Source organism: Artemia sp. Qi Xiang Cuo, chromosome 2 (assembly GCF_049724085.1).
Source record: "Artemia sp. Qi Xiang Cuo chromosome 2, ASM4972408v1, whole genome shotgun sequence".
In the NCBI taxonomy this organism is placed as follows: Eukaryota; Metazoa; Arthropoda; class Branchiopoda; order Anostraca; family Artemiidae; genus Artemia; species Artemia sp. Qi Xiang Cuo.
Window position 1 is genome coordinate 33,311,821 of NC_142795.1, and position 25,345 is coordinate 33,337,165.

At 34.3% G+C, this 25,345-nt stretch overlaps 1 protein-coding gene across 1 annotated transcript in view; it reads left to right on the forward strand.

Annotated features, from left to right (window-relative positions):
• Positions 1-22,978, forward strand: part of LOC148955157 (soluble guanylate cyclase 88E-like) — a 262,557-nt gene extending 239,579 nt beyond the window's left edge. Inside the window, exon 10 of the mRNA XM_089106273.1 lies at positions 22,802-22,978. Within this exon, the coding sequence (XP_088962399.1) occupies positions 22,802-22,978 (177 nt within the window). The remainder of the gene's footprint in view (positions 1-22,801) is intronic.
• Positions 22,979-25,345: the final 2,367 nt, after the last annotated feature.

Consider the following 25,345-nt stretch of genomic DNA (forward strand, 5'->3'; position numbering starts at 1 on the left):
TCCAGATAAAAAGATCTATTGATGTGTTAGACATATTTTGTAATATAGACATGAAGGGGTCTTTGCAAAAGTAAGGGCTGCCTATCAAATATTATTAGCGACTGCAGTATCGGTGGCCAGTAATAAACTGTCGTTTCCCTTAGACCTTACATCCTCCTGAGCCAGGAATGGTGAGTAGGGTGTCATAGAAACCTCGTCAAACATCACGGATCTGAGCTGCTGCCGTGACGTCCTCCGAGTTTGGTTGAAGAGACATCTCGCTTTAATCAGATCAAATTAATACTGCCGACGAAAGGTGGGTCTTGGTGGACCTCTTTTACGCCTCCCTTCAGGGCACCACTCATAAAATATGTATAGGAGCTAAACCTCTTGCACACGAAGGACATGGCAAAGGTGCGTCCATCTTCTAAGTTTCAATAGGTCAGTGACTAATGATTGACCGGTTTGCCGGTGAATTTCCATGTTCATGACTTTTTCCTTCCACAATAGGTTCAGTATTCTTCTAAGGCAATGTTTTCAAAGACTAAGACGCGTTTTTCCACTCGGACATTTAGTTTGCAGAATTCAATTGAATAAAGGGGAATGGACATCCCAATGCTATTCATGAAACGGAGCTTCAATCGCATAGAGTATTTCCTACTGCACCAGACGGATTTCAAATTATTAAAAACCAATGTAGTTTGTCTAATACTCTTCTGGATTTTGTTGTCTATTTCATTATTATATCAATCCAATCAATCTAGGTATTTAAATTCATTGACCTGTTCAATTGATTTATCTTAGCATTCTAGTGTCAGCAGAGAGTCAGATTTAGCTATGTTCTTTATCCTACTGAAATTCACAGTGAGCCCCGCTTTTTCAATTATTTCATCTATTCCATCGAGTAGCAGCTGTAGTCGCTGTTTTGCTTCTTTGAGAAGAACGACGTCGTCAGCAAAATCCAGGTCAGAGATCTGTCTGCTGCAAGTTTTCACTCCAGATGCTAAAACTGCTTTGTAACGTAGTCCATAATAATAACAAACAGGAATGGGATAGAATACATCCCTGTTTGACACCAGACATTATCTGGAAGAAACGCGTATCCCAAAATTCCGTGTGCACACAACATTCAATATCTTTACAGAGTGGGCTTACCATTTTGACTAGTTTATCAGGTACTCTGTGATAATTCAAACCTTCTCTAAGTTCTTTCGATCAACAGAATCGAATGCCTTTTCAAAATCAGTAAAAAGCATCTGTATTGGGTTTTTGTCCCATTTCCTGGCTTGTCCAACCACAAGTCTAAGAATGAAAATAAGATCAGAACAAGACCTACCGGGTTGAAGACCTGTTGCTCTGAGGTGTCTACCCTGAGGTGTGATTCTAGGGCTGTTTTTAGACTTTGTAATATGACTGTGGCTAGTATTGTATTAGGCACAGACTTTAAGTTGATGTCCCTCCAGTTGCTCAGATCAGCACATCGCCTTTCTTGAAGAGTTTTACGAGCATGCCCCTGGTTCAATCTTTCAGGACTCATTCATTATTTCAGATGATCAGTAAGAGAGCAGTCCAAAGAGTTATGCAGATTAAAAGGAATGTCTTCAGCATCTCTTTCATGATTCCATCGATTACAGATGCACGTTCATTTTTCATCTTTTTCTCAGCTGTCGTTTCTTCTTCGGTGCTGGGAGGTCAACACTTACGTCAATTAGAAAAAAAGGTCAGATCGACTATGGACCATAGTTAAATCCACTATGGGTCAGGAGCGACCGCATGATCTAGCGTAATATGCGCAGAACGCAAAGAATTAGAAGCAATTAATTGGGAGGCGATGATTAATAATTTTGCAGAGGCTAAAGCAAGAAAAGCCAGATTTGAATAAATTAAAATTTGCAAAAATTTGGTTTGAAAATTTGGAAAAAAGGAGAGGAGACGCTAATCAAAATTTTGTTCTGGCACGAGAGAGGCCAGAACTGCTACTAACGGCCGTTAGCTTTATTGGATAAACGTTTAACAATAACAGTTTTTACATGGATTGCTTTTCTGCTTAGGTAGGAGCGGTATACTGTACGCCAGTATACCTGTGAGACAAGGAGGGTAATGAGTGTCCTTTTAAAAGTTCTCAGAATATTTTCTCGATAATGTTTCGGTCTTGTTCGTTCCGATATTATTGCTTTATGGGCCAGAATGCTAAAATTTGACATGCTCCTAAAAGTGATCACTCCATTTGCTTAAAAAGGGCACTAGATCTTTAAATTATGAGTCAAATACCCTTTCAATGATTCAATTCTACTGGTTCGCGATAACACTTTGTAGAAAAAACAGAGACGCGTGCGTGAGCGTCCTTCGGTGAAAAAAAATATTTGCCGTGTTTTTAAATAGTTGCTTTAGCATTCTGGTATATGTTGATTTTCATTGTATGAATATTATCAAGATCCTCAATCTTTTACTAAGATGATGAAAATTTTCATATGCTAATACCTTTGGATGAGCGACTTAAAAATTAATAGAGGTTTCATTTTTAGAATCAGCATAAAAACCGTATTTTATATGTTGTAAAATTAAATAAAAAAAACAAGTTTTTTTAACTGAAAGTGAGGAATGACGTTAAAATTTAAAACGAAAAGAAATTATTCCGTATATGAAAGGGTCTGTCCCCTCCTTAACGTCTCGCTCTTTACGCTAAAGTTTTTTTAACTGAAAGTTTTTATTGTTTAAAAAAATAGAGTTGTGAGAAAGTAAAACTTTAGCGTAAAGAGCGAGGCGTTGAAGAGGGGACAGCCCCTTTCATATACGGAATAATTTTTGTTCGTTTTAATTTTTAACGTCGTTCCTTACTTTCAGTTAAAAAAAACTTGTTCTTTTTATTTAATATTTGAATATTTTTGAATTAATGCAGGTTTTGATATTGGCTCACCGTACATGAATAATTAAAGCAAAATTTGTATATTAATTTTACTTTTATTTGGTTAAATGGCTTTCTCGAAACTTGTTTAATTAATTTACGAACGTTTTTATTAGTAATAAATATACGTCACTTACGAATTAACTTACTTAACGAACTTCTATATTCATAGATTTTTAATACGTATATTAGGTACGCCCCCTAGTCAATACCTTGCTCTTTAAGCTAAAGTTCGAATTTTGTTCCAATTCTTTAAAAATGACCCCTTAATCACAAAGGCCATTAATTACAATAAATACCCTTATGAAAGTACTAAAAAATCTTTGGCTTAAAGAGCGAGATATTGAATAGGGGATGAACCCAATCATATATGTAATATTTTCTGTTCGTTTTAAGTTTTGATGTTGTTCCTTACTTTCAGTTGAAAAACTTTTTTTTTATTTAATTTCTGATGTTTTTCTTTAATAAGGATGGGAAATCCGGCACCCCCTTCATAGAAATGTCCCTTTCCCCATGAAAACTTCATTCGCGGAAAGATCCTCCCATATAACGCCCGACCCAGCCCCCTCCACCTACCAGAAAAAAAAACCCTGAAAACTTCTGCATACTTCCTAATAACCAATACTATATGTTAACATTGGGTAAAGTTGATAACTTTCAGCCCTCCCCCTGGGGACTTCAGAGGATTAAGTCATCCTAAAAGACATAGTTATCATATTTTCGACCATGCTGAACAAAATGGCTATCTCAAAATTCGATCGGGTGACTTTGGGAAAAAAATGAGCGTGGGAAGGGGCCTAGTTGCCCTCCATTTTTTTTTGTCACTTAAAAAGGGCAATAGAATTTTTCATTTTCGTTCCAATGAGCCCTCCCACGATATTCTAGGACCACTGGGTTGATACGATCACCCCTGGGAAAAAAAAACAAATAAACACACATCCGTGATCTTTCTTCTGGCAAAAAATGCAAAATTCCACATTTTTGCAGATAGGTGCTTGAAACCTCTACAGTAGGGTTATCTTATACACTAAATATGATGGTGTGATTTTCATTAAGGTTCTATAACTTTTAGGGGGTCTTTCCCCCTTTTTTCGAAAATCAGCCAAATTTTCCCAGACGCGTAAATTTTGATTAGCAAGACTAAAGTTGATGAAACTTATATATTTGAAATCAGCATTGAAGTCTGATTGTTTTGATGTATCTATTGGTATCAAAATTCCGTTTTTTAGAGTTTCGGTTACCATTTAGCCGGGTCGCTCCTTACTTACAGTTCGTTACCACTAACTGTTTGATTACTAGTTTTTGCTCAATATTGCATAGCCGTGCACAAAGTATAAGAGGGATGTGAATGGATATTTTTTTGGGAATGTCTTCGAATGTCTTAATGCAAAAACGAAGAACTGGAAAATTACAACCTAATTTATACTTTCATTTACACCAACGTAACATCATTATTTATGTTTAATTTTTGCTTGTTTCTTAAGAACAAATAAAACTGTTTAACTAACATTTTTACTACCTAATATCTTGACAGCGCTTAACAATAGTCTTCCTTCAGAACTGTCTGAAGTTTTTGATCCATTTCTCTTTATCTATGGCAAAGTAAAATATGTTGACCTAAATTTATCCAACAAATTCACAACTAAGATTACTCATGTTTATTAACACTTTACTATTAATTCTGAATCAAATTCCTGTTTTAGCAGCATTTATCAACTATCTAAACTATGCTCCAGTTTATTCAATTTGAACCAATGATTCAAGTGCATCAAAATGGCCCTAAAGAAGATGGGTCCACTCGAGGCTATAAGAGCATCAAAGCACCAGCCACTTCGTGTTCCCTGGCAGGGTTGCCACCGCCAGTAGGATTTTACTAGATCTAGTAAAATAAATAAAAAAATCTAGTAAATTTAGAGGATATAGTAAATTTCCCGAAATCTAGTAAAAAGTCATGATTTGTAGCACAAAAAACTTTTCTTATTTTCCATGAATTCAGGGGGGAAAAAATTAGGGTCCATTCATTACAAAATCTGGTTTCGATTATGTTTGATATTATAGGTACTATTGCTCTCATTTTTGCGATTTCGCGTCAACCCTAGTGCTTAAAAATCTCTACTTTGCTCTAGGCTTCTTCTTGACACTCGCTTTGAAAGGCAAAGTATTTAAAATCAGGACTGGTATGCCGGCTTAATTTGTTTTCAGAAAATTTTCCCAGACTCTCCTAACAGCTGGTACGTTTGTTAGTTAGCTTTATCCATATTTAAAGACGCTGCTGGAAACGAACTTTTTCCATACTTGCCCAAATTCTTTCTGACTCTCTACAGCTTGCCCCATTCAAGTGCTGGAGCAGAGAGACAGTTCTTGAAGTTGTCGGTCATCACAACTAAAAACCGGAATAGGCTAAATGTCTCGAGTGTTTCGTCTCTGATGAAAAAGAAGCAACTTGTTGTCAGGTCGTCAAGTGGAGTACATGACTGGGTGATCCCCAGCAATTTGACTCGGGCTATCAAGAAATGGAAACAAGTAGATCCCTTCAGTCAGGATTCGACACTAGTGGATACTTTAAATTCGGGTGAGGCCGATGACGAGTAAAACCTTTTAAGTGCGACTTTTTTTAATTGTAACTACATATTTTTCTTCTTACTTTGCAATTTGTATTATCTGCCTGACATAAGACTATTCACAAAATGTTATTTTTTTAAGACGTATTATTATATGTTATTTGAGATTTCTTTTTCTTGACAGCCCTAGTCCAATTTGAGGTGCACTTTTTAGTTTACATATTTCAGCAACTAAACCAGTACCCAATTGCGTTGTTTCCGTCTTGAAGTAGCATAGATTGTATTGGTTTTTGATTGCCTTGAATACGAACGAGAGAGAATGCAGAAAAAAATTAGTTAAAAAAATATCCTAAATTAATTGCTTTAAAATTTGCCAGAATTCTCTGTAAGCAGCTTATCCCCTTAATTAAAGACCAGCCCAATTAGTGTTTTAAAACTGGCAAATTACCTCTTAAAAATACAAAATTGAAGGGTTTAGATTTCAAACCCAAAAACGGAAACTGGGGGACAAATTTCAAAAGCCGTCACTTCCAAACACACTTCAGATTCTAAAAACTCCATCACCTGAATTGCTTCGTGAATATGAGTTGTAGCTGTTTTCTTTCGTTGATTGTTTTTTAATTTTTCAATATATAAGAATTTAATGACCTTAAGACCATTGATAAATTTAAAGCCAGGCTTCATCAGCAGGATTTCCAGAATCCAAGATTCCAGACTATTGTTTGACGTCTTGGATACACCGCATCTGGAATATGACGCCTATCCAGTTGTACCTCCAAATAATTAAAAAAAAGAAGGATTTTTGAACTTATAGGTTTCCGGAATTTTTAATCATACTATGAAAATGAAAGAAAAAAGGAAAAGAGAAAAATACAAGAAAAAAGAAAAAAAGATTGTTTAAATCCTATTGATTATCCTCCTATAGTAAGAATCGATGCTTGGTGGTGCACGCGCAAAAAATTTATTTGAGCATTTAGTAAAAACAGTTGCGATTTAGTAAATTTTTCCTCACAGATTTAGTAAATTCTTCCAGGCCAGGGTGGCAACCCTGTTCCCTAGACAACTTGCTTAGTTTTTACCAATTGATTGTTTTTTACACTGCTTGGCAAATATGCTGCTCATAAAATATTTTCCAATTTAAGAAACGAAGCAGTTTTCTTTAAATACAGATTTTGCTATTGTTTTACTATTTGGCATAGTTTACCTGAAAGGAAATAAACAATTATCGAACAGTTCGTGGTAACGAACTGTAAGTAAGGAGTGACCCGGCTCAATAGTCACCGAAACTCTAAAAATCGGAATTTTGATACCACTAGGTACATCAAAAGAATCAGATTTTTATGCTGATTTTAAATATATAAGTTTATCAAGTTTATCAAGTTTAGTTTTACCCATCAAAAGTTACGAGCCTGAGAAAATTTACCTTATTTTCGAAGAAAAAGAGAAAAGAAACCCCTAAAGGTCATAAAATCTCAATGAAAATCACACCACAGATTCAGCGTGTCAGAGAACCCTATTGAAGAATTTTCAAGTTCCTATATGGAAAAATGTGGAAATTTGTATTTTATGGCAGAAGAAAGATCAGGAATGTGTGTTTATTTTTATTTTATTTTTTTTCCTTGGGTGATCGTATCGACCCATTGGTCCAAGAATATCGCAAGAGGGCTCATTTGAACATAGATCGAGAGTTCTAGTGCCCTTTTTAAGTGACCAAGAAAATCGGACGGCAACTAGGCCCCCTCCCACGCTCTTTTTTCCCTATGTCACCGGATCAAAATTTTGAGATGGCCATTTTGTTCAACATCGTCGAAAAACCTAATAGATATGTTTTTAAGGATGACTTAATTCTCCACAGTCCCCGGGGGAAGGGCTGCAGGTTATGAACTTGGAACATTGTTTACATATAGTATTGGTATTGGGAAGTATACAGGCGTTTTCAGGAGGGATTTTTTCTGGTGAGGGGGGTCGGGGGAATGGGTTCCGTGAGAGGATGTTTCCATGGAGGAATTTGTCATGGGGGAAGAGAATTTTCCATGAAGCTGGATATCCCAGCATTATTTAAAAAAGATCAGAAATTAAAAAACCAAGTTTTTTCAACTGAAAGTAAGGAGCAACACTACTAAAACTTAAAACAAACAGAAATTATTATGTATATGAAAAGAGCTATTTATTCTAATTAAACGGCCTTTGTGATTCAGGGGTCATTCTTAGAGAATTGGAACAAAATTCAAAATTTAGGTTAAAGAGCGAGGTATTGACAAGGGGACTGCGCCCCTCATATACGTAATAATTTCTGTTCGTTTTAAGTTAATGTTGCTCCTTACTTTTAGTTGCAAAAACAATTTTTTTTTTAATCTCTGAAGAAGCAATGGAAGCTCTTCAAAATTCCCCTTTATTTACACTTGATGAAATTTCCTTGTTGGTTGAAATTTATCCTGGATTAAACCATAAACCGCTCTTATGGCAGCTAAAAGCAAGCAAATAGAAATGCAAACCAATCGAAATTGCATGCACATCACTTTCATGTGGATCTTTGTATCACTAATTTGAGTTTAGCCTTGACTCTGTTTTGGCACAGAGACGGTCCAATCAAACAATTCGCGGTAACAAACTGTAAGTAAGGAGAGACTTGGCTCAATAGTAAATGAAACTATAAAAAACGGAATTTTGATATCAATAGATACATCAGAAGAATCATATTTTTATGCTGATTTCAAATATATAAGTAGTCTTACCCATCAAAAGTTACGCGCCCGAGAAAATTTGCCTTATTTTCGAAAAAAGGGGGAAATAACCCCTAAAAGTCATAGAACCTTAATGAAAATCACACCGTCAGATTCAGCGTATCAGAGAACCCTACTATAGAGGTTTCAAGCTCATATCTGCAAAATGTGGAATTTGTATTATTTGCCAGAAGAAAGATCACGGATGCGTGTTTATTTGTTTTTTTTCCCAGGGGTGATCGTATCGATCCAGTAGTCCTAGAATATCGTAAGAGGGCTCATTCGAACAGAAATTAAAAGTTATGATGCCCTTTTTAAGTGACCAAAAACATTGGAGGGCAACTTAGCCCCCTCCCAAGCTCAAGTTTTTCCCGAAGTCACCCAATCAAAATTTCGAGATAGCCATTTTGTTCAGCATAGTCGAAAATCTAATTAATACGTCTTTGAGGATGACTTAATTCCCCACTGTTCCCGGGGAAAGGGCTGCAAGTTATAAACTTTGTCCATTGTTTACATATAGTAGTAGTAAGGCATCTATATATTAAAAATTTACATTGAATTACACGTCGATATGTGTGTAAATTTTCAAGTAATTGGGTTACCAGGGGCATTTACCTATTACAATGAACTCTACATGGGTTGGCAGACGGGTTTTCTATTGTGAAACCCATTTTTTGGAGGTCAAACTCATGGATACTTGTTTATTTTTATTTATTTTTTTTTAAACTGGTATTTTTTCAAAGAAGCCCATAGCACTTTGCAGAAACCCGTGAATGTAGGACTGAAAGTCCAATTACTAATCAAGTTGGTGTGACCACCATTTTTTGATCTGGTTTAGTGGGTATAATCTTGTTTGGTTTGTTATTGCGAGAGGATTACTCAATTTACATCTTAGTGTTAACTGGGCAATGACTAAAGGAACATTTGAAGGTGGAGAAAAAAAGAGGTAATTACCGATTGGATAATTTTAACAAGAAATGACCGAAAAGTGTTTTGGAGGAGATGGAATGAATGTGTACTGTATAATACACAAGTGATGATTTGCACAGTGTTGTCAATTTCAAAAAGTTTAGAAATCAAAAAAATTAACTTGAAATGGCTGAAAAGTGTTTTGAGGGAGTTGAGTTGCACGAGGGTTGACTTGCACGAGGGTTCAGTTACATTCGGATTCAGTTACACGGTGATTAGTTAAATGTGGTCGAGTAGCACGGAGGTTCAGTTGTACGGGGTTTCGGTTATACAGGGGTTCAGTTACATGGGGAGTTCAGTTGCACGGGGGCTATCTGCTAAAAAAAACACTTCATTCTAAACAAATACGAACATTTTGAAAAGCAGACAAAAAATTGGACACTATAATCAGAATTATTTGATTAACATTTAAAAAGGGGTAATGAGATATGTGATCTGTATAATACACTAGTGATGTTTGATAAGTATTGTCAATTTAAAATAGGATCTAACGTTCCCTTCGTTCCCCCATTTTTGAGGGCAGGGAGGGGTCAATTTTGGAGGGAAAAAATTTGCATCAAGGGGAAGGCTAAGAGACCCTTCATTCCCAGATGTTCGAGGGCAAGGGAGGGGAAGAATGTGATAGTATTCAAATACAATTATTCAAGCATAATATAATTGATGCTCCTAGTGGAAGCTCGTAAATCCCTTCCCCCCCCCCGTGCTATGATTATTGCCTGGCTGTACCTTTAAATACACAGAATTAAGGTGATAGTATTCCGATACAATAAGTCAAGTATAATAGAATTGATGCTCCTAGTGGAAGCTCGTAAAACCCTTCCACCTCTCCCGCACTAGGATTATTGCCTAGCTATGACAATGGATATTACCTGAGCTTTTAACTTCTATAGTAGGGTTCTCTGATGGTGTGATTTTCATTAAAGTTCTATGAGTTTTAGAGGGTGTTTCCCCCTTTTTCGAAAACAAGGCAAAGTTTTTTCAGGTACGTAACTTTTGACCTGTATAGATAAACCTGATGAAGCTGTTATATTTGACCTTATAAGTATTCGCTATTAACACTAAAGTTTTTTATTGTTTAAAAAAAATAAGGCTTTAGTACAAGGTTAAATCTTGCATTAAATACCAATATGTTGAGGAGGGGACATTTTCTTTCGGCTAGGGCCTAATACCATGTCGTTTTAAATTTTAATGCAACTCAATACTTTCAGTTTTAAGAAACTTGTTTTTTTTTATTTAATTTCTGTTAGTTTTTTATTTAATGCACCTTTTATTTGCATAAAAATTTTACTTTTGTTTTGCTTAATGGGTGTCTCTACAAATTAACTTACGTAACTAACTTCTATATTCGGGTATTTTTCTTCTGAAAAAAAATACAGAGTCGCATATTTTTGCAGATAAGAGCTTGAAATATATGTAATAGAGTTTTCTGATATGCGTAATCTGACGGTGTGGTTTTTATTAAAATTCATTCACTTGTAGGGGGTGTTTCCCCCCTCTTTAAAAAAAAAATCGGGTAAATTTTCCTCAGGCTCGTAGCCTTTGATGAGTGATACTAAACTTTAATAAAATTTATATATTTAGAATCAGCATTATAAACACATTCTTTTGATACATTTATTAACATCAAAATTCCGTTTTTAAAAGTTTGGATTACTATTGAGCCGTATCGCTTGTTTTTTTTATTGTTTTTTTTTTCTATTACGTATATGTTATTACATATATGAGGGGGAGGGTTCGCCCCTTAGTCAATACCATACTCTTTATATTAAAAGTTTTAAGAAAATTTGATTAACAACCCCCCAGAATCAAAAAGGCCGTTTTAATTAGAATAAACAGCTCTTTTGAAAGCATTAAAAAAAAATTGTCGCTTAAAGAGCGAGGTATTGACTTGGGGGAGAACCCCCTCACATTCATTATAATTTATGTTTGTTTTTGATGGTGTGATTTTCATTCAAAACCCCTTTTTCTTCTGAGGCTTGGAGCATTTGGTGGGTAGATATTAAACGTAATGATAAACAAAAAATTAGCAAAAATAACATCAAATAATCTACCAATCATGAAACTGCCACAAATCATTCCGTGTGATTTTTTCTTTACATGGTATAAGTGTTTTGGGGGAGATGGGTTGATTGCAAGAAGGATGTATTAGCGAAGTTATTGTGTAGGGCTAGGTGCGAGCGAAAACCCCGTGTGGAGGAGTTGAAATAAAAATTTTTAACAATACCCGGCTGAAAAGAGTTTTGGGGGGGCGAGGGGTTGATGGGTACAAGGACGTATTGACATAGTTAAAGTGGAGGGCGAGTAGCTAGCGAAAAATCTAAGCTAATAAGGGTTTTTGACCGTAAACTCTAGTTTTTTGTAAGAAAATCATGGAAAATACAATTCGTATGTTCATAGGTGAAACTTAAGTCCAGGTATGGATAGAAAAATAAACTATTTCTGTAGAATCTGAGCTAATAAGGGTTTTTGACCATAAACTCCAGTTTCCTGTAAGAAAATTATGCAAAATACAATTCTCGCGTTCAAATGTGAAACTTAGGTCCATTCTCTGGTTCAAATGTGGAAAAACCCGTGTGAATGAGTTAAAATAGAAATTTTTTAACATGAAATGACTGAAAAGTGTTTTGGGGGAGATGGGTTGATTGGCAGAAGGATGTATTAGCATAGTTCTCGTGGAGGCCTAGTTGCTAGCGAAAAACCTGTGTGGATGAGTTGAAATAAAAAATTTTAACAAGAAATGGCGAAAAGTGTTTTGGGGGAGATGGGTTGATTGGCAGAAGGATGTATTAGCGAAGTTATAGTGGAGGGCAAGTTGCTAGTGAAAAATCTAAGCTAATAAGGGTTTTTGACCGTAAACTCTAGTTTTTTGTAAGAAAATTATGGAAAATACAATTTGTTGGTTCATAGGTGAAACTTAAGTCCAGTTATGGATCGAAAAATAAACTATTTTTGTAGAATCTGAGCCAATAAGGGTTTTTTACCATAAACTCTAGTTTCCTGTAAGATAATTATGGAAAATACAATTCTCTCGTTCAAATGTGAAACTTAGGTCCATTCTCTTATTCAAATGTGAAACTAAAGTCCAGTGTCGGATACTCTTAATAATGAGGACTGATGGTTCTAATTCAATATTTTTTTTTCATAAAAACAAACTATTTTTTTTTAAACTTCGAAATTATTCAACTTTATTTTTTTTTGTATGTATCTTAAAATGACAAAATATGCTTACGGCTCTAACAATTGTACGCTGTGATTGGTCAGAGACACAATGTGGCTTTCCTAATGGTATTCTATGACCGGATATAGACACTACCTTGTCAATTGCATTTATTAAATAATTATTTCTTACGCGGTAGTGTGATAAACAAACAAGTAACATCTTTAAAAACATTTAGGATGGATCAATTTAATAAAGTTTGCTCACACGTTGAGGTTACTGTAAAATTTAATGCTAACCTGGACAAGTATTTGAGCTATGAAACAAGTACAAAGGGTAGCACTATTGGAAATGTATTTGTGCATTGTCATGACAGTAAGGAATTTAATTTCTTTGGAGTACCAAAAAAATTCAACTCTTCTTATGGTGGATATGCAAGAGTGAGATATCCAGAGATGATAGCACTCAAAGAAAATGCCAACATAAAAATAATAGTTGATGAAGAGGGACATCTTCTTGCCAGTGCTTGTGGTAACATGCTACCTCTTGTTACACCCCATCGTCAACTTTCGGGTATTAGCATTCAACGGAAGATCAAAAGAAGACATGCATACTCTTCTACTAATATCATAAACCATATCTTGTCGACGTGTCGAAACTGTTACCTTTGTAAAAATAATGTTGTAATAGACAGTGAAATTGCCGGAAAAATAAAAAGTGAATTGGCAGAAAATATCACTAAGGAATATAAAGATGAATCGATGAAAAACAAAAAGTGCCGGCAAACGTCACTACCATTAATCAAACAATTAATGAACCAAATAATAGCAAAGATGAAGTGCATATTGAACATTTGGATGACCCCCAATTAGAAATGCGTTCACAAGATAGTGTTATTGTAGCATTGAATGCTGACAGGGAGAAGTATTTGAACTATAAAACAAGTACAAGTGGTAGCACTATCGGAAACGTATGTGTGCGTTGTCATGACAGTAAGGAATTAAATTTCTTTGGAGTACCAAAAGAATTCAATTATACAAATGGTGGATATGCGAAAGTATCATTTCCAGAGATGTTAGTACTCAAAGAGAATGCCAACATAAAAATAATAGTTGATGATGAGGGGTATCTTCATGCTAGTGCAATAGGTAACATGCTACCTATTGATAGAACCCTTCGTCGGCTTTTAGGTATTAGCATTCAAATGAAAGCAAAGAGAAAAAGAAAGGCCTACTCTGCTACTAATATCATAAACCATATCTTGTCTACGTGCCTAAATTGTTACCTGTGTAAAAATAATGTGATAATAGACATTGAAATTGCCAGAAAAATAAAAAGGGTATTGTCAGAAATAATCACTATGGAATATAAAGATGAAACGATGAAAAACAAAGCACCAGCATACGTTACTGACATTGATAAAACAGTCAATGAATCAAATAATACCAAAGACGAAAAGTATATTGAGCCTGTTCATGAGACAAGTAAAAATTGTGTATGATTCAAAATGGAATAATGATTATTCTACTGATTACGGACTAAGAGAAGACAATAACTACAATATCAAGAGAGAACATGGTGAACTATTTTATGGAACAGATTAAAAATGTCCAAAGTTAATCATTGATATTAATAATGTATCATAATATATTTTTTTATTAATATTCTACACAAAACTATTTCATTAAAAACATTACATTTTTATGTGTTCATTATTTTTTAGAGTAAGCTAACATATCAAGCGATTAAAATGTATATTAAAACATCGACGATGTAAGACAATCAATTCGCATACATCTATTGTCAGACGCATGTGATAACATTGTCAAAATATAGGTATCAGAATGAAAAATTGTAGTTGAGTTAGTAAGCAAGTAAGTAAGTAAGGAAGTAAGTAAGTAAGTAAGTAAGTAACAAGAAGTCACCTCTTGGATACGCAATACACAATATGGAAATATCATTTAAGAAATTATGAAAAAATTGTAAGCAAGTAACAAACTCTTTCCTGAAGTCACCTCTTGGATACACAATGCAGAAACTTCATTTAAGAAACTATGAAAAAATTTTAAGTAAGTAACAAATTCTTTCTTGAAGTCACCTCTTGGATACACAATACAGAAATTTCATTAAAGAAATTATGAAAAAATTGTAACTAAGTAGCATATTCTTTCTTGAATTCACCTGTTGGATAAACAAAAAGACATTCCGTTCAAGAAATTATGACAAAATTCTAAGTAAGTAACAAACTCTTTATTGTTTTCACGAGTTAGATATACGATATAGAAATTAAATTCAAGAAATTATGAAAAAAATTCTCAGTAAGTAACAATTTCTTTCTTGAAGTAAACTCTTGGATATTCAATACGGAAATTTCATTCAAGAAATTATGAAAATATTTGTAAGTAAGTAACAAACTCTTTATTGATTTCACCTCTAGGATACAGATACTTCATTCAAGAAATTATGAAAAAAACGCAAGTAATTACCTTTTTTTTTCTCTTTATCACAAGCACTCTTCACTTAGCTAAAAGATGTAGAAATTTAATTCAAGAAATTATAAAAAAATTCACACTATGTAACAATTTCTGTCTTGAAGTCAACTCTCAGATAAACAATACAGAAATTTCTTTCAAGAAAGTATGAAAATATTTGTAATTAAGTAACATGCTCTTTATTTATTTCACCTCTTGAATATACAGTAAAGATACTTTTTTCAAGAAACGTGATTAAATACTTTTTGAAACTCCATACTGTCTGCATGCCTTTCCTTGGTACCTTTACAAACGGGCGGGGATCCCCCACTGGTTCCTACACCTTGCAAAAAAGTGAGCAGTACGATATCTCCACGTTTTCAAGCAGACTGTTTTTTTGACAGCACATTCACAGAAATGTCACGCACCTAGAGACTAGACACGCACAGACACGACACACAAACAGAGTCACGTTTTGAAACTACAAGATATTTGCATGCCTTTCCTTGTACCCTTTCCAAACGAGTTGAGGTTCCCAACTGGTTCCTACACATTGCAAAAAAGTGAGCAGTACGAAAACTCCACGTTTTCAACCAGACTGGTTTTTTAGACAACACACCCACAGAGATGACACACACATAGAGACGAGACACGCAGAGACACGACACACAAACAGAGTCATAGTGAGAGAGATATCCAAAAAGTTGGGTTGATCTAGGTTCACTTAGAGTGGCGCGCCACTCTAAGTGAACCTAGATCAACCCAACTTTTTGGATATCTCTCTCACTATGACTCTGCTTGTGTGTCGTGTCTGTATGCGTATCATCTGTCTCTAACGTGTGTGTGTCCTCTCTGTGGGTGTGTTGTCTAAAAACCAGTCTGAGTTGTGTGGCCGTGGAGTTTTGTCAACAGCCACTTGCAGATGTGTTTGGAACCAGTGGGAATCCCAGTCGTTTGGAAAGGTGCCAAGGAAGAGGCATGCAAATAGCATGTAGTTTCGACAACGTGACTCTGTTTGTGTGTCGTGTCTGTGCGTGTCTCGTCTCTATGTGTGTCATCTCTGGGATGATAGCCTAAAAACCAGTCTGCTTGAAAACGTGGAGTTTTCGTACTGCTCACTTTTTTGCAATGTGTAGGAATCAGTGGGGAATCCCCGCTCGTTTGGAAAGGTACCAAGGAAAGGCATGCAAATAGCATGGAGTTTCAAAAAGTGTTTAATCACGTTTCTTGAAAGAAGTATCTGTACTGTATATTCAAGAGGTGAAATCAATAAAGAGCTTGTTACTTACTTACAAATATTTTCATAGTTTCTTGAATGAAATTTCCGGATTGTGTATCCAAGAGTTGACTTCAAGAAAGAAATTGTTACTTACTGAGAATTTTTTCGTAATTTGTTGAATTAAATTTCTACAACGTGTAGCTAAGTGAAAATTTCTTGTGATAAAGAGAAAAAAAAAGTTACTTACTTGCGTTTTTTTCATAATTTCTTGAATGACGTATCTGTATCCTAGAGGTGAAATCAATAAAGAGTTTGTTATTTACTTACAAATATTTTCATAATTTCTTGAATGAAATTTCCATATTGTGCATCCAAAAGTTGACTTCAAGAAAGAAATTGTTACTTACTGAGAATTTTTTTCATAATTTCTTGAATTAAATTTCTACATCGTATATCTAACTCGTGAAAACAATAAAGAGTTTGTTACTTACTTAGAATTTTGTCATAATTTCTTGAACGAAATGTCTTTTTGTTTTTCCAACAGGTGAATTCAAGAAAGAATTTGCTACTTACTTACAATTTTTTCATAATTTCTTTAATGAAATTTCTGTATTGTGTATCCAAGAGGTGACTTCAAAAAAGAATTTGTTACTAACTTACAATTTTTTCATAGTTTCTTAAATGAAGTTTCTGCATTGTGTAACCAAGAGGTGACTTCGGGAAAGAGTTTGTTACTTGCTTACAATTTTTTTATAATTTCTTAAATGATATTTCCATATTGTGTATTGCGTATCCAAGAGGTGACTTCTTGTTACTTACTTACTTACTTACTTACTTATTTCCTTACTTACTTACTTGCTTACTTACTTACCTACAATTTTTCATTCTGATACCTAGATTTTGACAATGTTATCCCATGTGTCTGACAATAGATGTATGCAAATTCCTTGTCTTACATCGTCGATGTTTTAATAGACATTCTAAACACATGACATGCTAGCTTACTCTAAAAAATAATGAACAAATAAAAATGTAATATTTTTAATGAAATAATTTTGTGTAGAATTTTAATACAAAAATATACTAGGATACATTATTATTATTACTAACCAACTTTTGTCATTTTAGATCTTTTTCATCAAAAGGCTCGCAAAGCTCTCTCTTGACGTAGGAATTATCATCTTCTATTATTTTGTTATAGGTGTATTAATCTTTTTTCCATTTTGGATCTTAAGAAATTTTTACTGGTGTCTTATGAAATGTATCAATTTACTTCCTGTATTCGTTCTTATTTGATTCATTGACTGTTTTATAAATGTCAATAACGTTTGCTGGTGTTTTGTTTTTCATCGTTTCATCTTTATATTCCATAGTGATTTTTTCTGACTCTACCCTTTTTATTTTTCTGGCAATTTCACTGTCTATTATCACATTATTTTTACACAGGTAACAGTTTCGGCACGTAGACAAGATATGGTTTATGATATTAGTAGCAGAGTAGGCCTTTCTTTTCCCCTTTGCTTTCATTTGAATGCTAATACCTAAAAGCCGAGGAAAGGTTCTATCAATAGGTAGCATGTTACCTATTGCACTAGCATGAAGATACCCCTCTTCATCAACTATTATTTTTATGTTGGCATTCTCTTTGAGTACTAACTTCTCTGGAAATGATACTTTCGCATATCCGCCATTTGTATAATTGAATTTTTTTGGTATTCCAAAGAAATTTAATTCCTTACTGTCATGACAATGCACGCAAACATTTCCGATAGTGCTACCACTTGTACTTGTTTAATAGTTCAAATTCTTCTTCTTGTCACAATTCAATTCTACAATAATACTACCATGTGAAGACATTTCTAATGGGGGGTCATCCACATGTTCAATATGCACTTTATCTTTGCTACTATGTGGTTCATTAATTGTTTGATTAATGGTAGTGACGTTTGCTGGCACTTTGTTTTTCATCGATTCATCTTTATATTCCTTAGTGATATTTTCTGCCAATGCCCTTTTTATTTTTCCGGCAATTTCACTGTCTATTACGACATTATTTTTACAAAGGTAACAGTTTCGAAACGTAGACAAGATATGGTTTATGATATTAGTAGAAGAGTATGCATGTCTTCTTTGATCTTCCGTTGAATACTAATACCCGAAAGTTGACGATGGGGTGTAACAAGAGGTAGCATGTTACCGCAAGCACTGGCAAGAAGATGTCCCTCTTCACCAACTATTATTTTTATGTTGGTATTTTCTTTGAGTGCTATCACCTCTGGATATCTCACTCTTACATATCCACCATAAGAAGAATTGATTTTTTTTGGTACACCCAAGAAATTAAATTCCTTACTGTCATGACAATGCACACATACATTTCCAAGAGTGATAACATTTTTACTTGTTTCATAGTTTAAATACTTCTCCTTGTCAGCATTCTATGCTACAATAACATTGACATGTGAGCACAATTTATTAAATTGCTTCATCTTCACTTTTTTAAAAGATATGACTTATGTGTTTATCGCTCTACTGCGTAAAAAATACTGATTTAATACATGCAATAGACTAGGTAGTGTCGATATCCGGACATAGAATACCAGTGGGAAAGTCACATTGTGTCTCTGACCGATCACAGATCACAGTTGCTAGAGTCGTAAGCATATTTTGTAATTTTAAGATACGTACAAAAAAAAGTTCAATAATTTCGAAGTTAAAAAAAAAAGTTTGTTTTTATGAAAAAAAAAATATTGAATTCGAACCATCAGTCCTCATTATTATGAGTATCCAAAACTGGACTTAAGTTTCACATTTGAACCAGAGAATTGTATTTTCCATAATTTTATTACAGGAAAATAGAGTTTACGATCAAAAACCCCTATTGGCTCAAATTCTACAGAAATAGTTTATTTTATGATCCATACCTGGACTTAAGTTTCACCTTTGAACCAACAAATTGTATTTTCCATAATTATCTTACAAAAAACTAGAGTTTACAGTCAAAATCCATTATTAGCTTAGATTTTTCACTAGCAACTTGCCCTCCACTATAACTTCACTAATACATCCTTCTGCCAATCAACCCATCTCCCCAAAAACACTTTTCAGCCATTTTCTGTTAAAATTTTTTATTTCAACTCATCCACACAGGTTTTTCGCTAGCAACTTGGCCTCCACTATAACTATGCTAATACATCCTTCTGCCAATCAACCCATCTTCCCCAAAACACTTTTCAGTCATTTCATGTTAAAAAATTTCTATTTCAACTCATTCACACTTGTTTTTCCACATTTGAACCAGAGAATGGACCTAAGTTTCACATTTGAACGAGAGAATTGTATTTTGCATAATTTTCTTACAGGAAACTAGAGTTTATGGTAAAAAACCCTTATTAGCTCAGAGTCTACATAAATAGTTTATTTTTCGATCCATACCAGGACTTAAGTTTCACCTATGAACCAACGAATTGTATTTTCCATAATTTTCTTACAAAAAACTAGAGTTTACGGTCAAAAACCCTTATTAGCTTAGATTTTTCGCTAGCACCTCGCCCTCCACTTTAACTTCGCTAATACATCCTTCTGCCAATCAACCCACCCCCCTCCCCCCAAAACACTTTTCAGCCATTTCTTGTTAAAAATTTTTATTTCAACTCATCCACACGGGGTTTTCGCTAGCAACTCGCCCTCCACTTTAACTACGCTAATACATCCTTCTGGCAATCAACCCATCTCCCCCAAAACACTTATACCATGTCTAGAAAAAATCACACGGAATGATTTGTGGCAGTTTCATGATTGGTAGATTATTTGATGTTATTTTTGCTAATTTTTTGTTTATCATTACGTTTAATATCTACCCACCAAATGCTCCAAGCCTCAGAAGAAAAAGGGGTTTTGAATGAAAATAACACCATCAGAAACAAACATAAATTATAATGTATGTGAGGGGGATCTCTCCCAAGTCAATACCTCGCTCTTTAAGCTAAAATTTTTTTTTTAGTGCTTTCAAACGAGCAATTTAGTCCAATTAAAAACGGCCTTTGTGATTCAGAGAGGTGTGAATCAAATTTTTTTTTTAACCTTTTAACGTAAAGAGTGTGGTATTGACTAAGGGGAGAACCCTCCCCCTCATATACATAATAACATACACGTAATAGAAAAAAAAAACAATAAAAAAACAAGCGACATGGCTCAATAGTAATCAAAACTTTTAAAAACGGAATTTCGATGTCAATAAATGTATCAAAATAATTTTTTTTTAATGCTTATTCAAAACATAAAATTTTTATTAAGTTTAGTATTACACATCAAAGACTACGAGCCTGAAAAAAATTTACCCTATTTTTTTTTTAAAGAGGGGGGAAACACCCCCTACAAGTGAATGAATTTTAATGAAAATCACACCGTCGGATTCAGCGTATCAGAAAAATCTATTACATAGGTTTCAAGCTCATATCTGCAAAAATCTGCAACTTTTTATTTTTTTTGCCAGAAGAAAAATACACGAATATAGAAGTTAGTTACGTAAGTTAATTTGTAAAGAGATCCATTTAGCAAAAGAAAAGTAAAATTTTTATGCAAATAAAAGCTGAATTAACTAAAAACGATGAGAAATTAAATAAAAAAAAAAAGTTTTTTAAAACTGAAAGTAAGGAGCGACATTAAAACTTAAAACGACCAGAAATTATTCCCTCTGTGAAAGGGACTGTCCCCCCCTCAATGCCTCGTTCTTTACGCTAAAGTTTCACCCTGTCTCACAACTTTTTTTGTTTTTAAACAATAAAAAACTTTAGCGTAAAGAGCGAATCCTTATGATGACAATTTCAAATATATCAGTTTCATCAAGATTATCTATACCAGTCAAAAGTTACGCGCCTGAGGAAAATTTGCCTTGTTTTCGAAAAAGGGGGAAACACCCTCTAAAACTCATAGAACTTTAATGAAAATCACACTATCAGAGAACCCTACTATAGAAGTTAAAAGCTCAGGTAATATCCATTGTCACAGCTAGGCAATAATCCTAGTGCGGGAGAGGGGGAAGGGTTTTACGAGGTTCCACTCGGAGTATAAATTCTATTATACTTGACTTATTGTATCGGAATACTATCACCTTAATTCTCTGTATTTAGAGGTAGAGCCAGGCAATAATCCTAGCGCGGGGAGGGGGAAGGGCTTTACGAGCTTCCACTAGGAGCATAAATTCTATTATGCTTGAATTATTGTATTGGAATACTATTACCTTCTCCCCCTCCCCTGCCCTCGGAAATGTGGGAACGAAGGGTCTCTGAGCCTTCCCCTTGATGTAGATGTTTTCCCTCCCTGCCCTCAGAAATGTGGGAAGGAAGGGAATGTTAGATCCTATTTTAAATTGGCAATACTTATCAAACATCACTAGTGTATTATACAGATCACATATCTCATTGCCCCTTTTGAAATGTTAATCAAAAAATTCTGATTATAGCGTCTAGTTTTTTTTCTCCTTTTCAAAATTTTCTTATTTGTTTATAATGAAGTGTTTTTTATAGCAGATTCCCCCCGAGCAACTGAACCCCCCCTGTAACCGAACCCCTGTATAACTGAAACCCCCTCCAACTGACCCTCCGTGCTACTCGACCCCATTCAACTAATCCCCGTGTAACTGAATCCTCATGTAACTGAACCCTCGTGCAAGTCAAGCCTCGTGCAACTCAACTCCCTCAAAACACTTTTCAGCCATTTCATGTTAATTTTTTTTTATTTCTAAACTATTTGAAATTGACAACACTGTGCAAATCATCACTTGTGTATTATACAGTACACATTCATTCCATCTCCTCCAAAACACTTTTCGGTCATTTCTTGTTAAAATTATCCAATCGCTAATTACCCCCTTTTTTTTCTCCACCTTCAAATGTTCCTTTAGTCATTGCCCAGTTAACACTAAGATGTAAATTGAGTAATCCTCTCGCAATAACAAACCAAACCAGATTATACCCACTTAAACAGATCAAAAAATGGCGGTCACACTAACTTGATTAGTAATTGAACTTTCAGTCCTACATTCACGGGTTTCTGCAAAGTGCTATGGGCTTCATTGAAAAAATACCAGTTAAAAAAAAAAATAAATAAACAAGTATCCATGAGTTTGACCTCCAAAAAATCGATGTCACAATAGAAAACCTGTCTGCCAACCCATGTAGAGTTCATTGTAATAGGCAAATGACCCTGGTAACCCAATTACTTGAAAATTTACACACATATCCACGTGTAATTCAATGTAAATTTTTAATATATAGATGCCTTACTACTTATAGTATTGGTTATTGGGAAGTATACAGGCGTTTTCAGGAGGAATTTTTTTCTAGTGGGGGTCTGGGGTCAGAGTGGGGGTTACGGGGAAGGATTTTTCCATGCAGTATATTTCCTTGGGGGAAGGGATATTTTTGTGAAGGGGCGCCAGATTTCCCAGCATTATTTAAAAAACGACCAGAAATTAAATAAGAAAACAAAAGAGAAGGAAATATGAAATTACTTGCATACTGGCTAAACTCAAAGTGTCGTTATACGTATAAGGAATGGAGCAAAATAGTAAAGAATCCGTGCTCCTACAATCCATTTTGATAAAATGCAACTCATAGTACTACATGATGATCGTTGACTGTCTAATGACTTTGAAGAGAATAAAAATAAAACTGGATAACTGTTAATTTTTTTTTAATCACCTGTCCTTGAAACCTTTCTTATACTTGTCCTTGGAAAATTGATTGAAAAATAAAGACAAATAATTTTGGACGACATAGGCCTACTTTTATTCAAGTCTTTCTTTTCTTTTCAGAATTTTGACTTGGTAACAATACTGTTTTCCGATGTCGTCACTTTCACAGAAATTAGTAGTCGGATAACACCAATGGAGGTCGTATGTATGCTAAATGACATGTATTCCCTTTTTGACAAATTGACAGAGATGCATGGAGTATATAAAGTAATTAAGACTTTATTGTTTATACTATAGCGTTCCTTTGAAACTTATTCCATTTCTTCTGTCTTTAGATTAGCAAAATTTATACCATGACACTATTTGAATAGTATTTACCATGCCTCGTTGGCTCAAACGTTTGGTATATTATTTTTGAACTTATTTTGATTCTGCTGCTTCAGACTTTGAATCTTATTTGTATGCTAGTCTACTGCTTCATAGTTAAATTAGCTTTTCTCCAATTATTTCTATCAGGAAACCGTCTAACTACAAAGTATTACTGTTTAGAGAAATACTTAGTTTTCCCTGTAGCTTCGTTGGATAACAACAATTTTTCTTCCTATGTAAATTGATTAAATTCCTCAAGACGAAAAAAAAGTAAAAGGAAAATAATATAATGACTCTTGTAGAAGATTTCAAAACACGGTGTGGATACAAACTTATTTTCAAAATTAACCATATTCCAATGACGAAGTGTTTATTAATTTTTTATTCAAAGACAGGTAATTGAAAAGATGGAAAACAAAGATAGATAGACAGGTATAATGAGAAGTATTGAATATTAATGATAGAAATTAGAAAGCTTGTGGATAAGACATTAAAGAATTAGTGGAACGTAACGAAGTATTTTTAGTTTTAACTAAAAAGCATGCCCTTTTCTATTTTAGACAAAGACTATTCCGTTTTATTTACTTATTAAAATACGATTTAAGTTTGGGCCTTCAAAGTCTGTTAAAAATTTACCCTTGTGGTTCCTGAGTGAATGACTGAATTTTCTATTTCAGTTGTTAACCAATTCAAATCTATACCTCAAAGAACATTTAAAGCTGATCTTGGTGTGTATTAAATAAAAAAAAAAACAAGTTTCTTAAACTGAAAGTAAGGAGCAACATTAAAACTTAAAAAGAACATAAATTATTCCTTATATAAAAGGGGATGTCCCCTATTACACGTCTCGCGATGTTCGCTAAAGTTTTTTATTGTTTTATAAATTAAATTTGTGTGTCAGAGTCAAACTTTAGCGTAAATAGCGAGGCGTTGAGGAGGGGACAGCCCCTTTGATATACGGAATAATTTATGTTCGTTTTATGTTTTAATGTCGCTCCTTACTTTCAGTTTAAAAAACTTGTTTTTTTTATTTAATTTCTGATCGTTTTTTAGTTAATGCAGCTTTTATTTTGGCTCTCCGTCATTGAATAAGTAAACAAAATTTGCATAAAAATTTTACTTTTCTTTTTCTAAATGGCTGTCTCTAAATTTGGCTCTGACGTAATTTACAAATTAACTTAAATAACGAACTTCTATATTCGTATATTTTTCTTCTGGCAAAAAATATAAAGTTGCAGATTTTTGCAGATATGAGCTTGAAACCTATGTTATAGGGTTTTCTGATACGCTGAATCTGACGGTGTGATTTTCATTAAAATTTTTACACTTTTAGGGGATGTTCCCCCCCTCTTTAAAAGATCAGGTAAATTTTCTCACGCTCGTAGCCTATGATGAGTAATACTAAACTTAACAAAATTTATATATTTAGAATCAGCATTATAAGCCCATTCTTTTGATACATTTATTGACATCAAAGTTCCGTTTTTAAAAGTTTCGCTTACTATTGAGCCGTATCGCTTGTTTTTTTTTATTGTTTTTTTTTTTATTACGTATATGTTATTACGTATATGATGGGGTTCTCCCCTTAGTCAATACCACGCTCTTTACGTTAAAAGTTAAAAAAAAAATTTTAATGCACACACACCTGAATCACAAAGGCCGTTTAATTAGAATAGATAGCTCTTTTGAAAACACTAAAAAAAACTGTAGCGTAAAGAGCGAGGTATTGACTTGGGGGAGAACCCCCTCATATACGTAATAATTTCTGTTGATTTTAAGTTCTAATGTTGCTTCTTACTTTCAGTTGAAAAAGCTTGTTTTTTTAAATTTAATTTCTGATCGTTTTTTAAATAATTCTTGGAAATCCGGCGCCCCCTTCATAGAAATGTCCCTTACCCCAAAGAATCATCATCCACGGAAAGATTCTCACGAGTAATCCCCTCCAGCCCCAGCCCCCTCCCCCCCCATCAAAAAAAATTCTTCCTGAAAAAGTCTGTATACTTCCCAATAACCAAGACAATATGCAAGCAATGGGCAAAGTTCATAACTTGCAGCCCTTCCCCTGGGAACTTTGGGGGATTAAATCATCGTAAAAGACATATTTATTAGATTTTCGACTATGCTAAACAAAATGGCTATCTCAATTTTAATTGGGTGACTTTGAGAAAAAAATTAGCGTGGGAGGGGGCCTAGTTGCCCTCCATTTTTTTTGGTCACTTAAAAACGGCCTAAAACTTCTAATTTTTATTCCAATAAGTTCTCCTACGATATTCTAAGACCCTTAGGTCAATACGA